The sequence below is a fragment of the Pimephales promelas genome, chromosome 13 (genome assembly GCF_988280905.1).
Source record: "Pimephales promelas chromosome 13, fPimPro1.hap1.1, whole genome shotgun sequence".
NCBI lineage: Eukaryota > Metazoa > Chordata > Actinopteri > Cypriniformes > Leuciscidae > Pimephales > Pimephales promelas.
In genome coordinates, this window is record NC_142781.1 from 11,994,391 (window position 1) to 12,014,384 (window position 19,994).

Below are 19,994 nucleotides of genomic sequence, written 5' to 3' on the forward strand. Positions count from 1 at the left end.
TTAACAGCCCTGGGTTGAGCACTATCAAAATATAGTGTAAAATTAAACCCTTCCTTGAGTTTCTAACTTCACCATTCTGACATTATGGATTTAGGAAAGGGTTAAATGACCTGAACAGTACTGTGAAAGATTTCACAAATCAAAATGGTTAAGGTATGATCTCAGGGGAGGGTTAACTGACTAAAATGTACAGTGAACGTTTTCACAAATCAGAATAGTGATTTTAGGGACCCAAACTGGGAAAGATTACAAACCAGAATAGGGAAGAGTTACCTGACCATAACTGTAGGCTACATTGAAAGTTTTCACAAAACAGAACAGTGAAGTTAAGCACTCAGGGAAGGGGTTAACTGACTAAAACTATATTGTAAAACTTTTTTACAAATCACAGTAGTGAAGACACACAGGGAAGGGTTAACTGTCTAAAACTGTACTGTGGAAGTTTTTACGAACCCGTATAGTGAAGTTTGGGACATGAAGCATTCTCGATTTTCATCAAAAATATCTTAATTTGTGTTCCGAGGATGAACGATGTCATAACGACATGAGGTTTGTAACGACATGAGGGTGAATAATTGATGACATATTGAGTAATGAGTAATTAATGACATATGTAGGTTGAGTTAATGAGTTAATGAATTAATGAGTGTATGTATGGGTGAATGTGAGGCAAATGTAAAGCGCTTTGGTGGCCACTGAGTCAATGAAAAGCGCTATATAAATGCAGTCCATTTACATACATTTCATTTTTGGTTGGAACTAACCCTTCTAACAAAGGGATTAGAACAGTATTTAAAAAAATAAATAACCCCTGACAAAATAATAATAAATAGCTGGATGACATTTCCATTTGTTATGACAGGTTAGACAGCAATTGTAATCCACTTTGTATAAAAGCGTCAGCAAAATGAATAAATGTAGATTTAGATGCTAAATATCATATATTAAGTGATAATCAATCACTTAAGAGATAATCAACATATTTATTAAGCAATCATCATATTTCAAATATGATATTAATCATAATTGAATAAAATATAATGTATTGTTACTATATTAAATTATAATGGGACACACACACACACACACACACACACACATATATATATATATATATATGTATATATAAATTTACTTTTTAAAATAATGTATATACATATTTTGTTTGTCAGTATATTTATCAAAATAAACAGAAAATAGTACAAACGTTGCTAAAGTGAACAGGTATTAACTTTTATTAACACTATTATTCAGAACTATTTTACTTAAAGTATTTGTATAAATAACATGTGCTCAAGTCCTTGTTGGACTGTTTGAATGAGCTTAAAGTTAGGCTGTCTAAAAACATCCTTCAACGTAATGAAAAAAAAATCTGAAATTATAATATTTAGTCCTCCATGCTTTTTATTACGTCAAGACTGGATACTGCAACTCTCTCAGGGATCTGTCAACCTCTAATATGCCGTCTGCAGCTGGTGCGGATTGCCAGAGCCAGGCAATTGGCACTAAAAAAGGGGACCACATACAGTATTACCCTCTTGTCATTGGCTGCCGGTTCAATACAGGATCGATTATTAGATTTTATTCATGGTTTTTAAAGCATTGCCCAAACTATACATTGCTGACCTTTTAGGATTTTACATATATCAGGTAGGTTATACATTAAGATAAACTAACCAATTTTTGCTGGCTGTCCCTTATTCTAAAAAGAAGCCAAAGGGTGACCAAGCTTTTTCAGTTGTAGCTCCCAAGTTGTGGAACAGTCTTCCCCTTCATTTCCAACTAGCTCAAACAATAAAAATGTTTAAGTCTCAGTTAAAAACATTTTAGTTAAGGCTATTGTACATTGCAGTTATAACTTGATTTTATCTAGTTTTATACACTGGTCTCATATACAGTTGTGTAAGGGGTATGTCTAAGAGTGTATAGCCTAGCCTTCATCTGAAAGGCTTGATACATGTTTTTATATGTGTATGTTTTGTTGTTTTTAGTTAACTGAAGCACTTTGAGCAACAACGTTTGCTATTAAATGTGCTACATAAATAAATAAAAGTTGAAGTTGCCTTTTGCCACATGGTGAGCCACCTCATACATTTAAGATTTAAGAACAAAATTAAACCAGTTTTATGATTTATTTTCACACAAAATATGTTGTTCCATCAATGTTTAGTAGCCTACATCCATATTTTTCTGCAGTACAAATTTGTCTTAGGGTGTGACTAAAAAGTCATGTAACAGATTTTAAAAAAACTGATTTCGGACAGCGGACAGGAGGACCGCGTCACCTGAATTCATAAATCATGAAGAATGACGATAATTGCATGTCTACGACAGCGCATGGGGATTTAAAGAAATAAAATAATTCCACAGATCCTCAATCAATATCACGTTCAACTAAATCAATCTGACTGTGCTTTCAACCTCGTTTTCTATGCTATAACCGCGATGATCTCTGAAACCGAATATAGGCTAAATGTGAATCAAAGCCAAAATTCATTGAACAGACATATTCACTTAGTTCGCGAACAGGATACCACTACATGAAACGGACAGAATAAATAAGTAGCCTGTAACAAAACATATCACACTCACCAATTGACATTATAACCAATCCAACCACGATATCAGCAGCTGGCGAAAGTTTAGAAGTAAAACTCTCTGAGTTGGAGTTTCCAGGAAGCTCTTCATTTCTCGTTGAGTTCGAAAACATATTGTGTACGAATAGTCACGTTTCGTACTATTTTCCAAATGAATAAGGTAGGCTAGCTGATCCTGCATGGAAGAGTAAGAGGATATCAAATGACGTCTGGTCTCGCGCTCCCTCATCAGTGAGCATCAATGAGTCTTTCTTTTTCTTTCTTTCTTTCTTTCTTTCTTTCTTTCTTTCTTTCTTTCTTTCTTTCTTTCTTTCTTTCAAAATAAAATGCAGAACAATAAATTGATAGCCTATTACAATTCTTGGAGTTCCACAAAGCTCAAAATACTAATATATACAATATTGTTGACATGTTTTCAGTTGTGGGTCTATTAGTGCAGTTGTTCTCAAGCAAGCTTGCTTATATGTGCATATAGTTTAAACAATTCAATTATTTTGTTTGTCAAGGTTGTTTGGTGCAATCAAAGGGGCTGAATTTCTACAATATATACATTTACCGTAGGCTATACCGTTTTCACGCAGCATTATGTCTTGGTTTTATTTGAGCATTAAATAAACATATACATCTTGTTACTCAGCTGGTGGACTCAACTTGAAAACCAATGTATTAGTGCAATTGTGACAATAAAAGTAGAAATCCATTGATTATCACAAGACAATTGATTATATAGAACTTTGAAAAAGTCTCAGACATGTTAGCATTTACAGAAGTGTTTTTAGCAGTTTCAGCCTGACACAGTTATCGTTTTCACGTCCTGCGCCCATTTGTGCTCCCATTGGCTGCTGGTCTGAAAGTGAGGTGTTTTCAGGTGCATTGTTGGCTAGACTGCATTTGACTAACTGAAACCTATAGTCTAAAGTCAATGTTGTTGTATTTTATTTATTTATTTTTTTGTTATTTAAAGAGAGCGTTAGTAATGCGAATGTACACTCTGCTTATTACACACACAGGGATGTGCAACAGCACACAAACATGCCAAATATTAAAAATTAAAGGATTACGATGTACATGTTTAATTGTGAACAAAGATATGGTGGAATGAATTCAGCTTGTCCCTCAGATGATCTGCTCACAAGCTTAAAGGAGTAGTTCACTTTAAAAAAAAAAAAACCTTTTACTTTTGCTGATAATTTACTCACCCCCATGTCATCCAAGATGTCCACGTCTTTCTTTCTTCAGTTAAAAAGAAATTAAGTAATTGGATTATTATTGATTGAAATTAACATTTCAATCAACAATAATCCAATTACAATTGGCAACATTTATGGACCAAACTCTGATAAGACCCTTATTCATCGCCTGGTGTTGTTTAAAGCCCTTTGAAGCTGCACTGAAACTCTCATTTGGACTTTGAACCGTTTGGTTCCCATTGAAGTCCATTATATGGAGAAAATCCTGAAATGTTTTCATCAAAAATAATTAATTTCTTTTCCACTTAAGAAAGAAAGACGTGGATATCTTGGATGACATAGGGGTGAGTAAATTATCAGCAAAAGTTTTTAACTTTAAACATAAAAGTTTCTAAAGCAAAAGATATAAATAACTTGCTTTAAACTATTTTCTGTGTAAAAACACTATTGTGGCTAAGACTTTTGCACAATACTGCATGTATGCATGAATGGAAACCAGTAATTGTATTCAAACATAAAGTTCCTGATAACTAATCCACAGTTAGCAATGTGAGGAGGCAGAGACTCGAGGAGGAATCAGCAGCCTGAATGAAGGAGGGTCTATGAAACATTCCAGACCTTTGCAAAGTACAAATGCTATTTATGATGTATAAAATACAGACAAATAATATCATATAAACAAAAAAAGCATTAGGAACTTTGTATGCTATAAGATTATCTGCTGTCAGTGGGCTGTTTAATCCCAGTCAATCACATGACTTGACAAATGGATCCTTCTTGAGGCAGATGGCGAAAGGCTATGAAGAAAGAACAAGTGAATGTATATGCAAAGCAAATATCAATATGCAATTGTCACCATACACCACTTGCCCTTTAGAAATAAATAAAGGTGTCTTCAACAGGTAACATTAAAAAACAATAGTCATAAATAATACTAAGTTGAAACCAATTAAGATTTCACTTAAATAGAAATGTAGGACTTAGATCATTGGCTGTTATTTTAACAGAATCTTAATTACAATTATTTTAATTCAATATTTAAATCACTTTAAATGAAATGTTTGAATAAAATAATTAGGTAACACTTTATAACAAACAGTTCATTCATCAGTTCATTCATCATTAAAGCATTAGACATTAATAAGCAGTTAAGAAATACAGCTAAATGCCTTCTTCTTGATTTAAAAGCATATCTATTTGTTTATATATTTTTATTTATTTAAATGTACATTTATACATCTTATTATTCGGACATATGGTTACTTAGTGTGTTAATAAATGCTTTATTAACATGTATTTATGCTGTAACTCAGGGTTTTTATAAAGCATGTAGTAGTGGCTAGTTAACTATGTTTGTGAGCTCATCTAAAGTGAGGACTATTCATGCCGTGTAAAGCATAAAGAAGATTTAAAGGCTGTTAAAGCGGTGTTTGTTACATTTTACTGTTTAGAAGATTGATGAGCCTTTAGATCTCTTTTATAAATGCTTTACAAGGCATGAATAGTCCTCACTTTAGATGAGCTCATGAAATAAACAGACCACCACTAAATGCTTTATAACTACCTGTATTTACTACATTTACTTACACTTTCTAAGTGATGACTGACAACTCTTAAATAACTGGTTGTATTTAGAAACTGCTTATTAATGTCTACTCATGCTTCATAAATTATGACTGTTTACTCATGCTTAACAAATGATTACTAGCGTGCAGTTATTATAAAGTGTTACCAATATTTTTTTATTATTATTATTAATCATGGACAGTTAGCTCGATATATTTACAATTATCTCACATGATTATTAGGCTATATTAAAAATGTGAACAGGTTAAACACTATTACTAGTCGGATAAATAACAAAATAAACATGTACTTAAAAATCAGCCACTAGTGCAATTAATGAATTACAAAAGATATATCTACGAATAAATCAGCAATAGGCAGGATAGATGTTGTCTGTCTGTCTGTATCTCCACTTGGAAGTAGATATTTCCTCCCCTCGAGAGAAGGTCACGGAGAGATAAAGATGTGCTGCTGCTTTATTTACGCCTCACATTGAACAGCACAAAGAATACAATACAATGCAATACAGAATACAAAACAAAGCAGCGTACTGTGAGTCATTCGTTTTTGCACAAATAATAGAGAAAAGGTGCAATTGTGTTTAGTGAATGAAACATTGATTGCCCTCATTCATTGCTCAAGTCTTTTATAGACGTTTGAGATTAGACTTGACTTGACACTTGACAACAGAGACCTCTGCTGGTGCAAAGATACACCGCATTCAGAAATCTAAGGGACATTAAAGCAAAGAAAATGAAAGTGGTGCCATTACTTTTTCTATTTATGCTCTTTTTTTAAGACACGGAACACAAATAATCTTCAAGCATCTTTTTGCATAAAACTGGAATATAGAACATGAGTCATATCACATATATTAGCCTATATATTAGGGCTGTCAAACGATTAATCGCGATTAATCACATCCAAAATAAAAGTTTGTGTTTACATAATACACAGGTGCACTGTGTATAATTATTTTGTATATATAAATACACACACATGCTTGTATATATTTAAGAAATATTTTCATGTGTATATTGTATATAGATTTATATAAAATTTATATCATATATTATATTATAATTTATATTATATAAAATATAAATATTTTATATATAAATAATATTTTTTCTTAAATATACATAAAATATGTGTGTATTTATATATAGTATAAATATTATATATATATTCAAACAGTTTTCGGTCCTCGTTGACTTATATTATGAAAGTCAATGGGGACCAGCAACTGTTTGATTATCAACATTCCTCAAAATATCTTCCTTTATGTTCAACAGAAGAAAAAACTTAATGATGCATGTTTAGAACAATACGAGAACATAATTACATAGTTTTCTTTTTTTGGCGAGTGAACTATCCCTTTAAACTTTAACAGCCTAAATACTTTTGGTAGAAAATGTGTATGTTTCTTTTAGAAAGTCAGTCACGTTTCATCTCAAATGTATTTTTAGATACCCTTTTATTTATTAGAAAGAGGAGAACCGTGCATTTGAATCAGCCTGTCTGTTTCCTGGTCCATTTCCAATCCCTCCTTATGGATGTTCTGAATACATGGCTGTAACAGTATCACGTGTTACAGTGTGTGTGTGTGTGTGTGTGTGTGTGTGTGTGTGTGTGTGTGTGTGTGTGTGTGTCCACTTTAGAATTATCTTTTTCTTTTTTTCTTTTTTTGTATTAGCCTAATTTGCCTTCTCACATGCTATCTTTTAAACTCTTTTTAAAACCTTTTTTTTATCACATTTTTAATTCATTTAATTTTTTTAAGTTATTAATGAAATTATTGAGTTTTTAAAGATTATCTATTAACCAGGTAATTTCATAATGTGAGTAATGAACTAAATAGTAGCTGAGGTGAAATAACTGAAGTCCATCGGATGGATATCTCGTTTAGTTTGTAGTCAAAACTGTAGATGGGTGGACAGACAGACAGACAGACAGACAGACAGACAGACAGACAGATTTACTGTTTTTTAATTGCCCACTGGGGGTCATAGTTTACCAACTTTTCCAAAATACAGCGGAAAACACACCTGAATATTATTGGTTTCATTTTGTTTGTAGGATCTGGTTTGGACTTTTTAATCTTCTTTTATACTACAGTAGGCTAATTCTAACATTCATATAGAGTTTTCTGCCCTTCCAAAGATGGAATTTTGAACACATCTAGTTTGAATCTTGGGTGCTTAGCAATATAATTAATATTAGCCTGCACATTTAGTTTGGTTCTGGGCCGGTATCAGTGCGCGTGCTTTCGCCGCGTCTGCGCGTGCCCGCAGCCAGTAGGAGATCCAGAAACAGAGCCAAAGATCATCATCATCATCATCCTCCTCATCATCCTCCTCCTCCTCCTCATCATCCCGGAGGAGAGGCCCATTGAATGCATGCCCGACACGCCTTACCCGGAACGCAAAGATGAGTTTACGCGTCTGATCTCAACCGTGTGCTGTGTTCGATTCGGGGATTTGAGAGCAGATCCGGAGGTTCGGCCGCCCGTCGGTTCGATGCGAGACTACACCAACATGCGCGTGTGTGACTGAGGTGCATGCATCCGACCAGGACACGGACTCTAGGAACCGAGTCAAGCCGTGGAGCAGACGACTTGCAGCTCACGGGTTCACCGATCATCATCATCCGCTACATGTGACCGAACCGAACCGTCCGAACCCATCGGCAGCTTCACCAGCGAGCTGCGCTTTAGCACGGTGAGAAAACACTTTCACGTGAAGATTAGACGATTAAAAATAGGAGATTGTTTCAGATCATTCATGTAATTTGAACCGTTGAAGCTTTTTGCTAGATGGAGATAACGGCTAACGTTAACGTTACCTGTTCCAAACCGGTTCGTCTCGGGATCCGCCAAGGACTTTAGTTCAAATCTCATTAATACCCGATTCAGTCAGACAGACACCGGCCACTTTATATGAATGACAGACAATAGAAGATTTTATTGCTCGAATAATGAAATCAACCACTCAAATGAAGAGAAAATGTAAAAAAGAAATACTCGAATCATATAATGATCAGATGTGACCGTTAAACTGAATTAATGACCCGAGTTCGCCTTAGCCTAGCATGCTAACACAGCAGCGCACGCACAGAGACACTTTGTGCTTTATTTAGCATTAGGTATTGTATATATTATCGTGTTTTATTAATTGATTTACGTGTCTACGTTTGAGTTGTTAGAAAATAGACATGTTTCAGAATTAATTATGCAGTGTTGTTAAAGCTGCAGTTTAAACTGTATAGCATGTTAGCCGCGTTAGCGTTCTGTTCAACAACACATTTTAAGGAATTAACCTTTATTCAGAGGATTTGTATTCTAATTCACCTTAAATCAGATTAATAAAAGGCATTCAAACGTCAATAACTGAGATGAAGTGTGTTAAACTGAAACTGGTCATGTTTGCGCTATCAAACGTTATCTTTGTTTATTGTGATTGGAAATCTTTCTCATGTTTTGAGTAAAAACACCGTCATTCTTAATAATTATGATTTTGTACCGGTTAATTTTTTTTTTACATATATACACTTTCTCAGGAGAAATATAGTATTAAGCATGATTGTGAATCTTGGTCACTATGGTTAACTTGAAGTGGCTCCTCCTCAACATGCTTATCAGGAAAGACTATTTAATTTGAACCAAAGATTTTCATTGTTTGTTTTGCATGATACACAGATATCAAAGTCTAACTGGCTTAAAGGGTGTCAGTATGAACCGGCATATTTATATCTGAGGTTACTGGATGTGTGTTAGTAAATCAGTTCACTTCATAGATGCAAGTAAGCCACGTCTCTACATTCTTTGGAGACTTCAGTCTCCTCCATGTCTTGGCTTGACTACCTTGATTTAAACATACATCAGCTTCAGGCATTGCTAAGGTGTTGAGATATAATTTGCTTTGTTCTTTTTTACTTTCTTTTTTGCAGGCAGGACAAAAAAGTATGGCTCCCCATCTGGACGCGGCTCGCAAATTGTTCTGGATCTTAATGAAGTCGCTGCTCCGTTTCACCTTCATGTTTGTCAATAACTGTGTTGCGATCCCGTCCTACTGCCTCTACCTGATAGCCCTTCAGCCGTTAAGAGTTCTGGATGCCCACACGTTCTGGTACATTGAAGGGGTTATGTTCAGGTGGTTACTGGCAATGGTGGCGTCTTGGGGATGGTTTGCAGGTTACACAGGTAAGACCAGCTTTTTCCTCTATTTCACTCTTAAAAGTTAATGTTCCAAAAGTAGGTTTTTCGCAGTGATGCCATAGAATAACCTTTTTGGGTTCCTCAAAGTACCTTTCAGTGATCACTTCTTCAAATAATCTTTTCTTAGTTTGAAGATTTTAACGATCCAAATCACTTTTTCCCCACTATAAAAAACCTTTTGTGGAATGTAAAGGTTCTACTAATGTTAAAGACCATGTACACACTGCAACTAAAGTGGTTGTCAATTCACCTTTTTGTGCTAATCCTGTTCAGTAGTAATGCGCGGGTCAGATTTTTTCCCGCTTTTATGAAATTATTTGGCCCGACCTGCACCACTGTATCTATTTATCTAGAAAATTGTTATATTGTTATATGAAAACAGGACATGTCCTGGGAAAACAGGACAGTTGGTCACCCTATCTAATAGGTTAAACTATATGTTATTTCTTAGACCCTTCATGTCATATGTTTTGACATGCTGGAAGTGCCGTTTTGTGGCTCTCCTGTTTGTATATTTTTCACACGAGTTGCACTTCGCGTATTTCTGAGAACCCGTCTCAAACATTACATTTAGCAGCCAGATCTTTTTTTCTTTTAATTATTATTCATTTAACACCTCGTCTTCCACCTTCACTTTTATTTCTCCATTCTTGTTGTTGTGATGTGTGACGTGACACCAAAGGTTTGAGGAAACCACACAAACGTTGCTATGGCATTTGTATTGTAACCTTATCAAATAACCTAACGAAATATGAAAATAGATTTTCCCAAATATTGAATATAATCTGGAAATTGCACGCAACATACATGGATTTAAAAAAAAAATTGCTTTTAATAACCCGGCCCAACCCGCCCTGCAAATAAAGTGACAATTTCTTTCCCGCCGTGCGGGTTATGAGATGACCCGTACATCAGTACTGTTTGGTACACCGAGAACAGTAATTTACAAGAGCGACAACCACATTCTACAACCCAATTATCCCCGGAAAATACAGGTAGTGACAACCACATTCCTCACAATAATTCTACACACAGTACAGAACTGAACAAATAGTTGTTCATGACGTACGACGAGAGATATGAGAGACGAAAGATACATCTCTGTTTTATGTTAAAATACGCATGTAAATACATGCGTTGACACGCAGTTAGAATAATTGGTTGAACATTTTATGGCCTTCTACACCTTCCACATTTTATTACACCTTCCATAGACGATATATAATAAATACAAATAAAATAAACAGTGCTTGTCCGGTTATTAAATTAGGCATCTAACAGTAGTCTTCAGGAACCGAAACTGAATTAAAACTAAAATAATATTGCTTATAGTCGTCACTGTATAAATTAAATAAAGATTGATCATTATTAAAGTCACAAAAGCTATTGAGTCAAGAGCAGTGATTGATTTCCTTGTCTTTTGTTGTTTGATTAATATTAAACGCTGACAGCAGGAATATTAGTCTCTTCTCACTTTAAGATATAATGCACTTCCACGGATCCAAAATACTGATATTGATGCATCTTTCTCATTCTGTTTACTTTCACTTAAGACAAAACCGACTGTTTGCTGGGATACTTGGCAAGATGGGCAAGTTGATATGGACAGGTTGATTTAAAAAAAAAAAAAAATAAATAATATATATATATATATAAAGAATATATTGTCGCTGTAAGGCAGAAATCTCATATTTCATAATTTTTTGTTTTATTTGTAAAAATCAATCAATATTATTGGTCATCCTTTGCCTCTGTATGAGAGTTTTACAAAAATGTAACCAATGAAAAGCATTTAAAAGAGCTTTTCACTAAACCGCGTATCTCCATTGGCTCTTCAAACTGTCAGTCAAACCTCATAACTCCACCCACCTCTATCGTGAATGAAGCGCTACATGCAGTATGGAGAGCTTTGCTTGTTTGCAATGCAAAGTTAAATAAAACAACTGATGTTTGAATAAGTACAGCGTTTTCTTTACACAAGGAACATTGTCTAAAAAGGCTGTTTTGTTGTTGTTGTCTGTAATTTGCTGTCTAGTTGTAGCCAATATATTGTTTTAAATAGCCTATCCTTTAGATATGGCACTTCTTCTTTTATATGAGGAGATTTTTTTTCCAAATGCATTCAACAACAGAAAAGCTACAATTGTGTATTGTGTAACCTGTCAGTTGATGAAAACATAATGCACTGTCTCAGATGCAGCTGTTCTAGTGATGGACAAAATATCTTTGTCAGTTGTTAACTCCACCTGAGCTTGATTTTCAAAACATGTTAATATTATGAAGGCACATGCACATACATAAAGCCACGATACCAACTTTGACATAGTGGTTAATTATTTTAAAAAATAGGGTTTTTCCGCCCTATGTTAATTTGTTGTTTTATCATCATTACCAACAATTTCAAATAGGCTACCTATATCTCCTTCCTTATTGTGTTCCTACCTGACTTAAGGCCCGTTCACATCAAGCACGATAACTATAAAGATATAATTCTAAAAAATCATTCTCCATATTAAAGAATAACAGAGTTCACACCACAACTATAACGATAAAGGTATGAGGAACTATATCGTTGGGATCACTTTCAGAACGATTTTTTTTCCAGCTGTCCAACGATAAAACACTGACAACCAATCAGAATCCATTCCAATTTAAAGTTCTTGCACATTTAAAATGGCAGATGACATTCCAGAGAAAAAAAATCCTCCACTGGTTGACAAGTCAAACCCGCTTTTCAAGGATACGTTAAAAAAGATGGATATATGGAAAGCAATCGGTCGTATCCTGGGAATAAACGGTGAGAAGTATTCACAATGAGATATTATGCAGTTTAGCATAGTGTAACAAAATTACATCAGGTAGGCAATCCAGCGCTAGTTGACAACATTGCTGGAGTTGCAGTGAAAAAAAGGCGTTGTACATATATAAAGGTATTGACTAGGTGATGTTTTCATCCCATCACTGACTTCATCAGCTAAATTCACTGTTAGACTTGCTCGATTCACTGTTTAGATGCGCTCCCAACTCCTCTCGTCTTTTAGGCCGTGTGTCCACCAAAGCTTTTTCCACGCGCCTGGCGTTTGTTTTCAATGGGAGCGCCGTGTTTTTTAAACGCCATGAGTGTACCGAGGCGCTGAGCATTTTTTTCACGCTGAAGCGCCGAGCGCCTGGCGTTTTTATTGGTCGCTGGGAGTTGAAAAATGTTCAACTTTGGATAAAACGCAGCGCTCATCACTGTCACTTTTTACCCAGCCGTCCAATCACAGTGGAGGAGGGGCGGGACTAATATCACACCGACCAACTGTCAACATTCAAACTGCTGCGGATATTCTGTATCATAGCAACGAAACGTCTCAACGGAAAAAAACGCTGCGCTGCCAGAACGCTCTCAAGCACCCAAAGCACGGCGTCTTAAGCAGATCGTCTAGCGTTTTCAGCTGGCTAAAAACGCTTTGGTAAAGCGCCTGTTTTTTTTGTTGATATTTGTTTGTAACATAAAGCAGCAGCTAGGTCATCCATTTTCGCTACTTTGAAAACGCAGTGCGGGTGTGCGCGTGCTTAGAATAGAAAGACTGTTATCGGTCGTTGGTGTGGACGCATATATAGTTATCTTTATCGTTATATTTTTAGTTATCGTGCTTGGTGTGAACAGGCCTTTAAGCTCGAGTTTCACCTTATTTTATTATATTTTATAATATTTTATTATAATATTCAATATCCAATATATTTCAATATGCATGTTTGTACAATTTAGATATTGTAGTTCTTATTGTAGACTTGATTATTTATTTTTTTACTGTGCCGTGGCAAAAAAAAAAAAAAAAAGGTTGGGAAACACTGCCCTACTGGATAAAGTTCTTCATTGAACCATTAATGCCAATAAAGAACTGTTTTCTTTATTTTGATTACTGTTATAAGATATTAAGAGTTCCTGACCTTTTTAATAAGGTTAGGCATCCAAATTGTCAATTTCACTGCCTGACGGTGTAAAGCAATGTTTCTTCAGTCAAGTGAGCCACTAGACTTCTGTCAGAGTCTCCTTGTGTTGCCAAATTTTGACTGCTGAGTGGAGATCTATCGACTGTTTCATCTTTATTGACTCTCACTCACACTGTTGGGTTTCCGGAGTTTGGATCGATTTCAATATTTTCTTTGGTTGACAAGTTTGATTAAACTATTACTGTGTTTTTTTTTGTGTTCGGACAGTATTATAATCTTATGGGATGTCTTTGTTTACCTCATATCCCTCTTTATGAATCCACATTATCATTCATCACAGACTGGAAGTGGCATTTCATGTGGCGTGTGATAAAAGTATTGATTTGGCTATTTCCAGTAGAAAGAGGTTTTTAGGTTTCCTTGTTGAATTATGGACAGGTTGGATCGAGGTGAGTTGATGCGCCTCCTGCTTACTCACGGGCATTTCACAGCTAATTTCATTTTGTTGCACGCTGGTACTAAGAGTAGCATGAGTAGTGTTAATTGTACGCAGAAAGCTCTCGACTGATTATGTGGACCATGAGATGGAGGCGCAAGGGCTGGGACAATCAGCCTGTCATGAAGATAGATAAGACCATTCGTCAGCCTTTTACAAGATAACAAATAAAGGTTGTTAATGTAACATTCAGCTGTGAAACACAGTTTAATATGCTGTAATCTTAATCTAAAATGATTTTAAGGAATTGTATTATACGTGGAGATTTTATGAACTCATGATCATTGAACAATAATAGTTTTTTTTAACAATAATACATTTTTATTTTAAAAATGACGTGAAACCTATATATATATATATATATATATATATATATGAAACATGCCCATTATACCACTGTTTTTGTTATGGAAGTTTAAGTCTGGGATTTTTGAGTACTGGTATTTTGAAAATCAAATAGTTGCTTATTTGAATTGGCAAATTATTTGTTTGTTTGATAAAGTTATCTTAAGTCATTGTTAGACAAGCTTCCCTTTCACATGTACAGTTGGAGTTTTCCTTTTTGTGTGTCATTTTTTGTGTGTGTGTACAAATTGAAGACATTCCTTTATTCTGCATCGTCACGTTTGGTGTGCTTTTTTCACCTATATGAAGTTGAATCTGGGAAAAGAGCAGACTAAATCAAAACCGCAGTTCTATTTTCATTTGTCTTCTCACAGGAACAGCTTGAGTATAGCATACAGTTTTGGGTTACGCTAAGCTGTGTGATAAATGCTCACAAATTGGGATGAGCAATGTTTGGAAAGCAACATGGTAGAATGTTAAATTATTAATTGTGTTTTCCTATTGAATACCTGCTCATATGTAAATGAGCTGCGAGTCATATGGATGGTGTGTCTTATGTTTAGAGCCTGTCCTGGTGTCCTGTAAGGAAAAAAACAGGAAAATGTGTTAAAGGGTACATATCATGCTTTTTAATCATTCATTTTTACATATAAATCATACCGTTGTGGTCTATATAAAACATAACTGCAATTCTTTGGTTCTGAATTCCTCATTATTATAGCTCCACAAGCCCCTTTTCTACCCCTTTTCTGATGTGCGTCTTTGAGCGACCCGTTTCAAAGCGGCCCCTTTAAATAAAAAGGAGATGCGTCATACCCCGCCCGCTCTCCAGGTCAATGAGTTCACGGTCGGTTCAACTCCCCCGTTCGGCCATTATTGTAGTTTGATTAGAGATATACGATATACCATCAACGAACATTTTTATTCACACGTTAAAGGGACTCTGTGTGTAGGAAATACCCCCATCTAGTGGTTAAATATTATTTTGCATTCAAACGAATTTTGCTCTCCAGCGCCTCGCATTTTCAAGTGCGTATTGCATCTACGGTTGCCGTTATGTACCAAAAATGCTATGACAGGATGTCTTGTAGTAACACTTCATCGAGTTTTTCTCCGGGTGAACAGGTTTGTAACTTAAAAAAAAAACAGCAACTTATGTGTTAACTTATGTGTACAATTTATGTGTCTAGCTGTATAAATTAATTTTAATTCTCTGTACAATCTTATCCACATAGCAAAATCACAATTTTAGCTAATTGATCATTTATATATAAAAAGAAAGCTATAGAAAATCTTACAGAGAGCAATATTTTCTTACAATCATTATCTCTATATTCTTACTGAATTTATAGGTTATAAAGAATTAACTTACAAACCTTGTTTTTAGCACCTTCCTTCACAATAGCTGCGAGTAAAGTAGTCAATAGCTGCTATTCATCAAAGACCTTGTTTAACTTTTTTACCTATAAATGTTATACTGTCTATATAATAAAGTACACAACCAAGCAATGACAAAAAAATTAAGTCAGACTGTAACATTGACTAACCTGTCGAGGAGAAAGCAGGCAACTTCAGCGTCTCTTCTGAAATCTTTCTGCTGCATTAGCTATTTCCACGGTTTAAAACGCTAGATATTTAAGGCCATTGCACACTGAGTACGAAATTTTCGTATGCGTATTTTCCTGTACGTCAGCCTAAAAATTTGTCACGCAGAAACCTTGCACACCGAGTCCGTTGCGTATTTATTAAACCTTTGCGGGAAAAAACGCAAAAATACCAAATGGATTCGTCAAGCAGTGAGGATGATTTTTGCCCTCTCTCATATTGAAAAGAGAAGAAATAGAAAATATCCATCCAATCCTGAAATTGCGCCGAGAGGAATTATCCTGAGCGATTCAAAATTTACCTCAGAATGTCAGCGGGACAGTTTGATGCTTTGCTAGCGATTCTGGAGCCACATATTAAAAACAAGACCACCAATTTCCGTGAACCATCGATTCTGAACGGAGACTGGCAGTGTGTCTGGTATGGACCAGGTATGGACACACACAAACACACACACCCGCGCGCGGCCCTGTGGAAGCGCTGGGCAGACAGAACAGCTATGTTATTGTGTATGTATTGTGTATATTGTGCCCAAATAATACATTAGTTATCGAATAGACTGCTCAATCACACCTTATTCGATCCTAAATTTCAATCTGATTGAAAGGGAATGTTTATTAATTTCATAATCCAATAGCTATAGAGAAGAGAACATAAACACTTGATCGAATTGAAAACCGAAACTGAAAGCACGGCGCATAATGTTCAATGATTTGAGGACGAGCTCCCCCGGCCCTGAATTGTCAAAAGACCTCTCAAAATGCTGGCTCTGGATGCGAAAAACGCAGAAAATCGAACCATATCCGATTAATTTTATGACGGAAAAATTAATGGCCGTGTTTTTTGCAATCTCCGGTCACGTTTCCTTTTTCGTTCAAGTCTGGCCTTTTTTTGCGATGAGGATGCATTCTCCTGTGACTCGGCATATGGTCCGCAACAAATAATAGAGCAAAAGAGCAATCAGCTATCATAGGAGTGCAATGCAGCCGTTTAAACTTGCAGGGAATGCGCCTCTCAATGTGACGTGACGATGGCTCTGAGTCTGAACGAAAACGCGTTGTGGAAACGCGTTTGGCTGGTGGTACTTTTTGACCCTCTCTGCTATTATAGTTTTCAAGATGGCGGAACGGACATGGAAGCCTCCGTCCCATGTACATAAAGATAATAAATTCTTCATTTACGAGGATAAGTCAGATAATTTGCAGAGGTATTTGTACACCATTGAGGACATATTTATGAATAAAAATATTGATTTCAGATAATAAAATACCTAAAAATCTACACAGAGTCCCTTTAATAAAATGTCAACAACAGAAGACTTGTCCATCAAGCCTTACATATTCGAGCCAGAGCGAGCGAGTTGATAAAGACGACGACGAACCTGCAGAACAACCTCTTCATATGGGTGTATTGGTATGTGAGTTAACTGTTTTGTGTTATTAGTGAAAGTCGACTATTTCTCTTGTTAAAACAAGCACAGTGACAAGATAAATGACTACGGTCTAATCTTACCACAAAAAATCTGTATTGATAATATGATGCATTTAGAAAAACATCAGAAAACACAGCAGCTAAATGACCATTGATGAAACTCAAGAACAATAATACTGCAGACGTGTAACGTTACTTCAAAACAAAAACAAAGAAAGACAACGGTACTGCTAAACCATGACCACCATGTGTTTTAAGAAAGTAAAGTACTTTATTTTTATTAATGATATTTACAGGTTATCGAAATGCTCTGTTCGTCGTCTCCAAAGATAGAATGAATTTACCTCTCATTCAGACGAAGTCGATCGGCAAACCCTTCTTTATACTGGCGGAGGTTGTTGAAGTGGGAATCCTTGAAGTGCTTCAGGTCACTATATCCAAAAACCGAACATTTAGACTTGCCGTCTCGTAACTTCCGCATCATTGAGCTCGGACTACAAAATCTGAGCGAGAAATAATAATGGATTATTATTGGATTATTATTTCGGATTGCTCGAAAGGTTGGACCGGTAGTCAATTTCCTTATTTGGCAGTTCCGCTGCAAATACGGTGACATTGTAGTTCAAAAAACGTCATAGAAAACAGAAAAATCTGAACAGGTTGAAAAATATGACCAAAACAGAATATAAAGATATAAACGAAGCACCTGAGAGAATAATTTCATTTTTTCTGTACTTATAAACACTCCAAATATACAACAAAATGCATTTAAGGGCTAAAAAAGTGGATTTTGCATGATATGTCCCCTTTAAGAATTCAAAATAAAAAAGGTACAATGATTGTATCTGTCAGTCAAGGTCAAAGTCGTTTGTCGTAATTTTCACCTGGTTAGGATTTTGCACAAGCTGCCTCCCTGTACACTGATAAGAGCCTGACCTGATGATACAGGTAAAGATAACTATGTGTGGCAGAGGTCAAATCTTTGTCTCCTTCCTGGACAAAGTGGCACAAAGAACAGTTCTGTTCAATGTTTTCAGATGTAGGCCTAAATGAGAAACTGAACAAACCACTGATTCCACTGATTTGGTTCGAATCATGAACACTTCCAACTGGATCAGAACCCATTAACTCGCAAAGTGATCAGTTTGATTAACCAACTTGATCAGAAGAATGATTCACTCAGTGATCTGGTTCTCAAGTTCGACTCACTTGCCCCTTTTCCACCAAAGCATTTTGAGAGCCGGTTCGGAGCCAGTGCCTACTCGCGAACCAGTTATTGTGTTTCGACAGCCAAAGAACCAGTTCTCGGTAGGGTTGGGAACCGAGAACCGGTTCTTTTCCAGAACCGGTTGTGTTTTTGAAAAAATACCGGAACCGTGCAAAATTCCTAAGTTTCGGTTCCGAAAACGGTTCTGATGCCGATGCGATATCATCATGTGGGCGAAGTGCTGGGAGTAGAAGACGCCGTCTTATTCCTAAATGACAAAAACTTCACCACTGAAGTTGCGATTTGCTCTCACACGCGCTGCATTTGTCACACACAGACACACGCACGCTGCGCGCGCCGACCGCCGAGTCACACTCTAGCCTACATTCAAATGCGCAGAGAGAGAGAGAGCATTTGTCGATAAGAAACTGCTTTACAATCACACAGTCTCAATATTTATTTGTTTCACATATTCAAATGATTTCCGTTACAGAATTAGTGAGATTATAGTTTGAGTAAACATTGATGGTAGTGGTCAAAACAGATGCAGTCCGTATATTTTTTGTGTTCAGAATTTACAAAATATATACAATGAGCGAGTACATCATAATGTTTTTTTTTTCAAACCGTGTTTTTGTCTTATCTTGAATCACTACGTAAAGCCTGTAATAAGCGTTAATACTCGGACTTGTTTAGACTGGCCGGCGGATCGCAGCTGCTGCGGAGTAGCCCAATGCCTGCGTGACTCGTCATGGACATAAACAGAGAGAAGTAGCTCCGGCAACAATGTTCTTCCGCAAGACGCATGCAGTTCTGTTTATTAACTGCTAGAGCGCCGATTTATCCAGTAATGAAATAAGTAAAGTCTTTATGAATCAATCATTCAAACCGTTTTAAAAAATAATCTGTTCTACACACATATGTGTGTTAAAGCATATACTATTCCTTCTGAGAGGGTATTCTTCACTGTTGGAGATACAATAAAGGAGAGGTCTAAATTATTATAGAGAATGCAGAATTTTTTAATTTCCTTTATTTATATATATATATATATATATATATATATATATATTTTTTTTTTCTTTTTTTTTTTTTTTTTTTTTTTGCAAATATTGCTTAATAATATTTTGAGTTTGTTTACATTACCAGTCTGTTAAACTAATTTGTCAAGTACTATAAGAAATAAACACAAAAAGGATTGTGGATTTTTCTCTTACTAATATTTTTAATTGAATGGGAACCGGAACCGGAATCGTTTGGCGGAACCGGAATCGGAACCGGAACCGGAAAATTTCTCACGATTCCCAACCCTAGTTCTCGGCCAGGAAAATTGGTGCCGCTTTGAAGCTCTTTACTGGACTAGAACCAGAGATAGGGTTGGGTATCGAGAATCGAGTATCGA

General features: G+C 35.8%; 2 protein-coding genes across 3 annotated transcripts in view; one reads left to right on the plus strand and one right to left on the minus strand.

Moving 5' to 3' along the window:
• Nucleotides 1-2,846, minus strand: part of opn8c (opsin 8, group member c) — a 112,351-nt gene extending 109,505 nt beyond the window's left edge. Inside the window, 1 exon segment of the mRNA XM_039693556.2 lies at nucleotides 2,593-2,846. Within this exon segment, the coding sequence (XP_039549490.2) occupies nucleotides 2,593-2,710 (118 nt within the window). The 5' untranslated portion in view covers nucleotides 2,711-2,846.
• Nucleotides 2,847-7,680: 4,834 nt separating this feature from the next.
• Nucleotides 7,681-19,994, plus strand: part of lpgat1 (lysophosphatidylglycerol acyltransferase 1) — a 33,130-nt gene continuing 20,816 nt past the window's right edge. The window contains exons 1-2 of one of the 2 annotated variants that reach the window (XM_039693186.2): nucleotides 7,681-8,073; nucleotides 9,302-9,554. In XM_039693186.2, the coding sequence (XP_039549120.1) occupies nucleotides 9,317-9,554 (238 nt within the window). In that variant the 5' untranslated portion in view covers nucleotides 7,681-8,073; nucleotides 9,302-9,316. Of the gene's footprint in view, nucleotides 8,074-9,050; nucleotides 9,155-9,301; nucleotides 9,555-19,994 lie in introns of those variants that run through there. The other variant, XM_039693185.2, reaches the window with a different exon arrangement.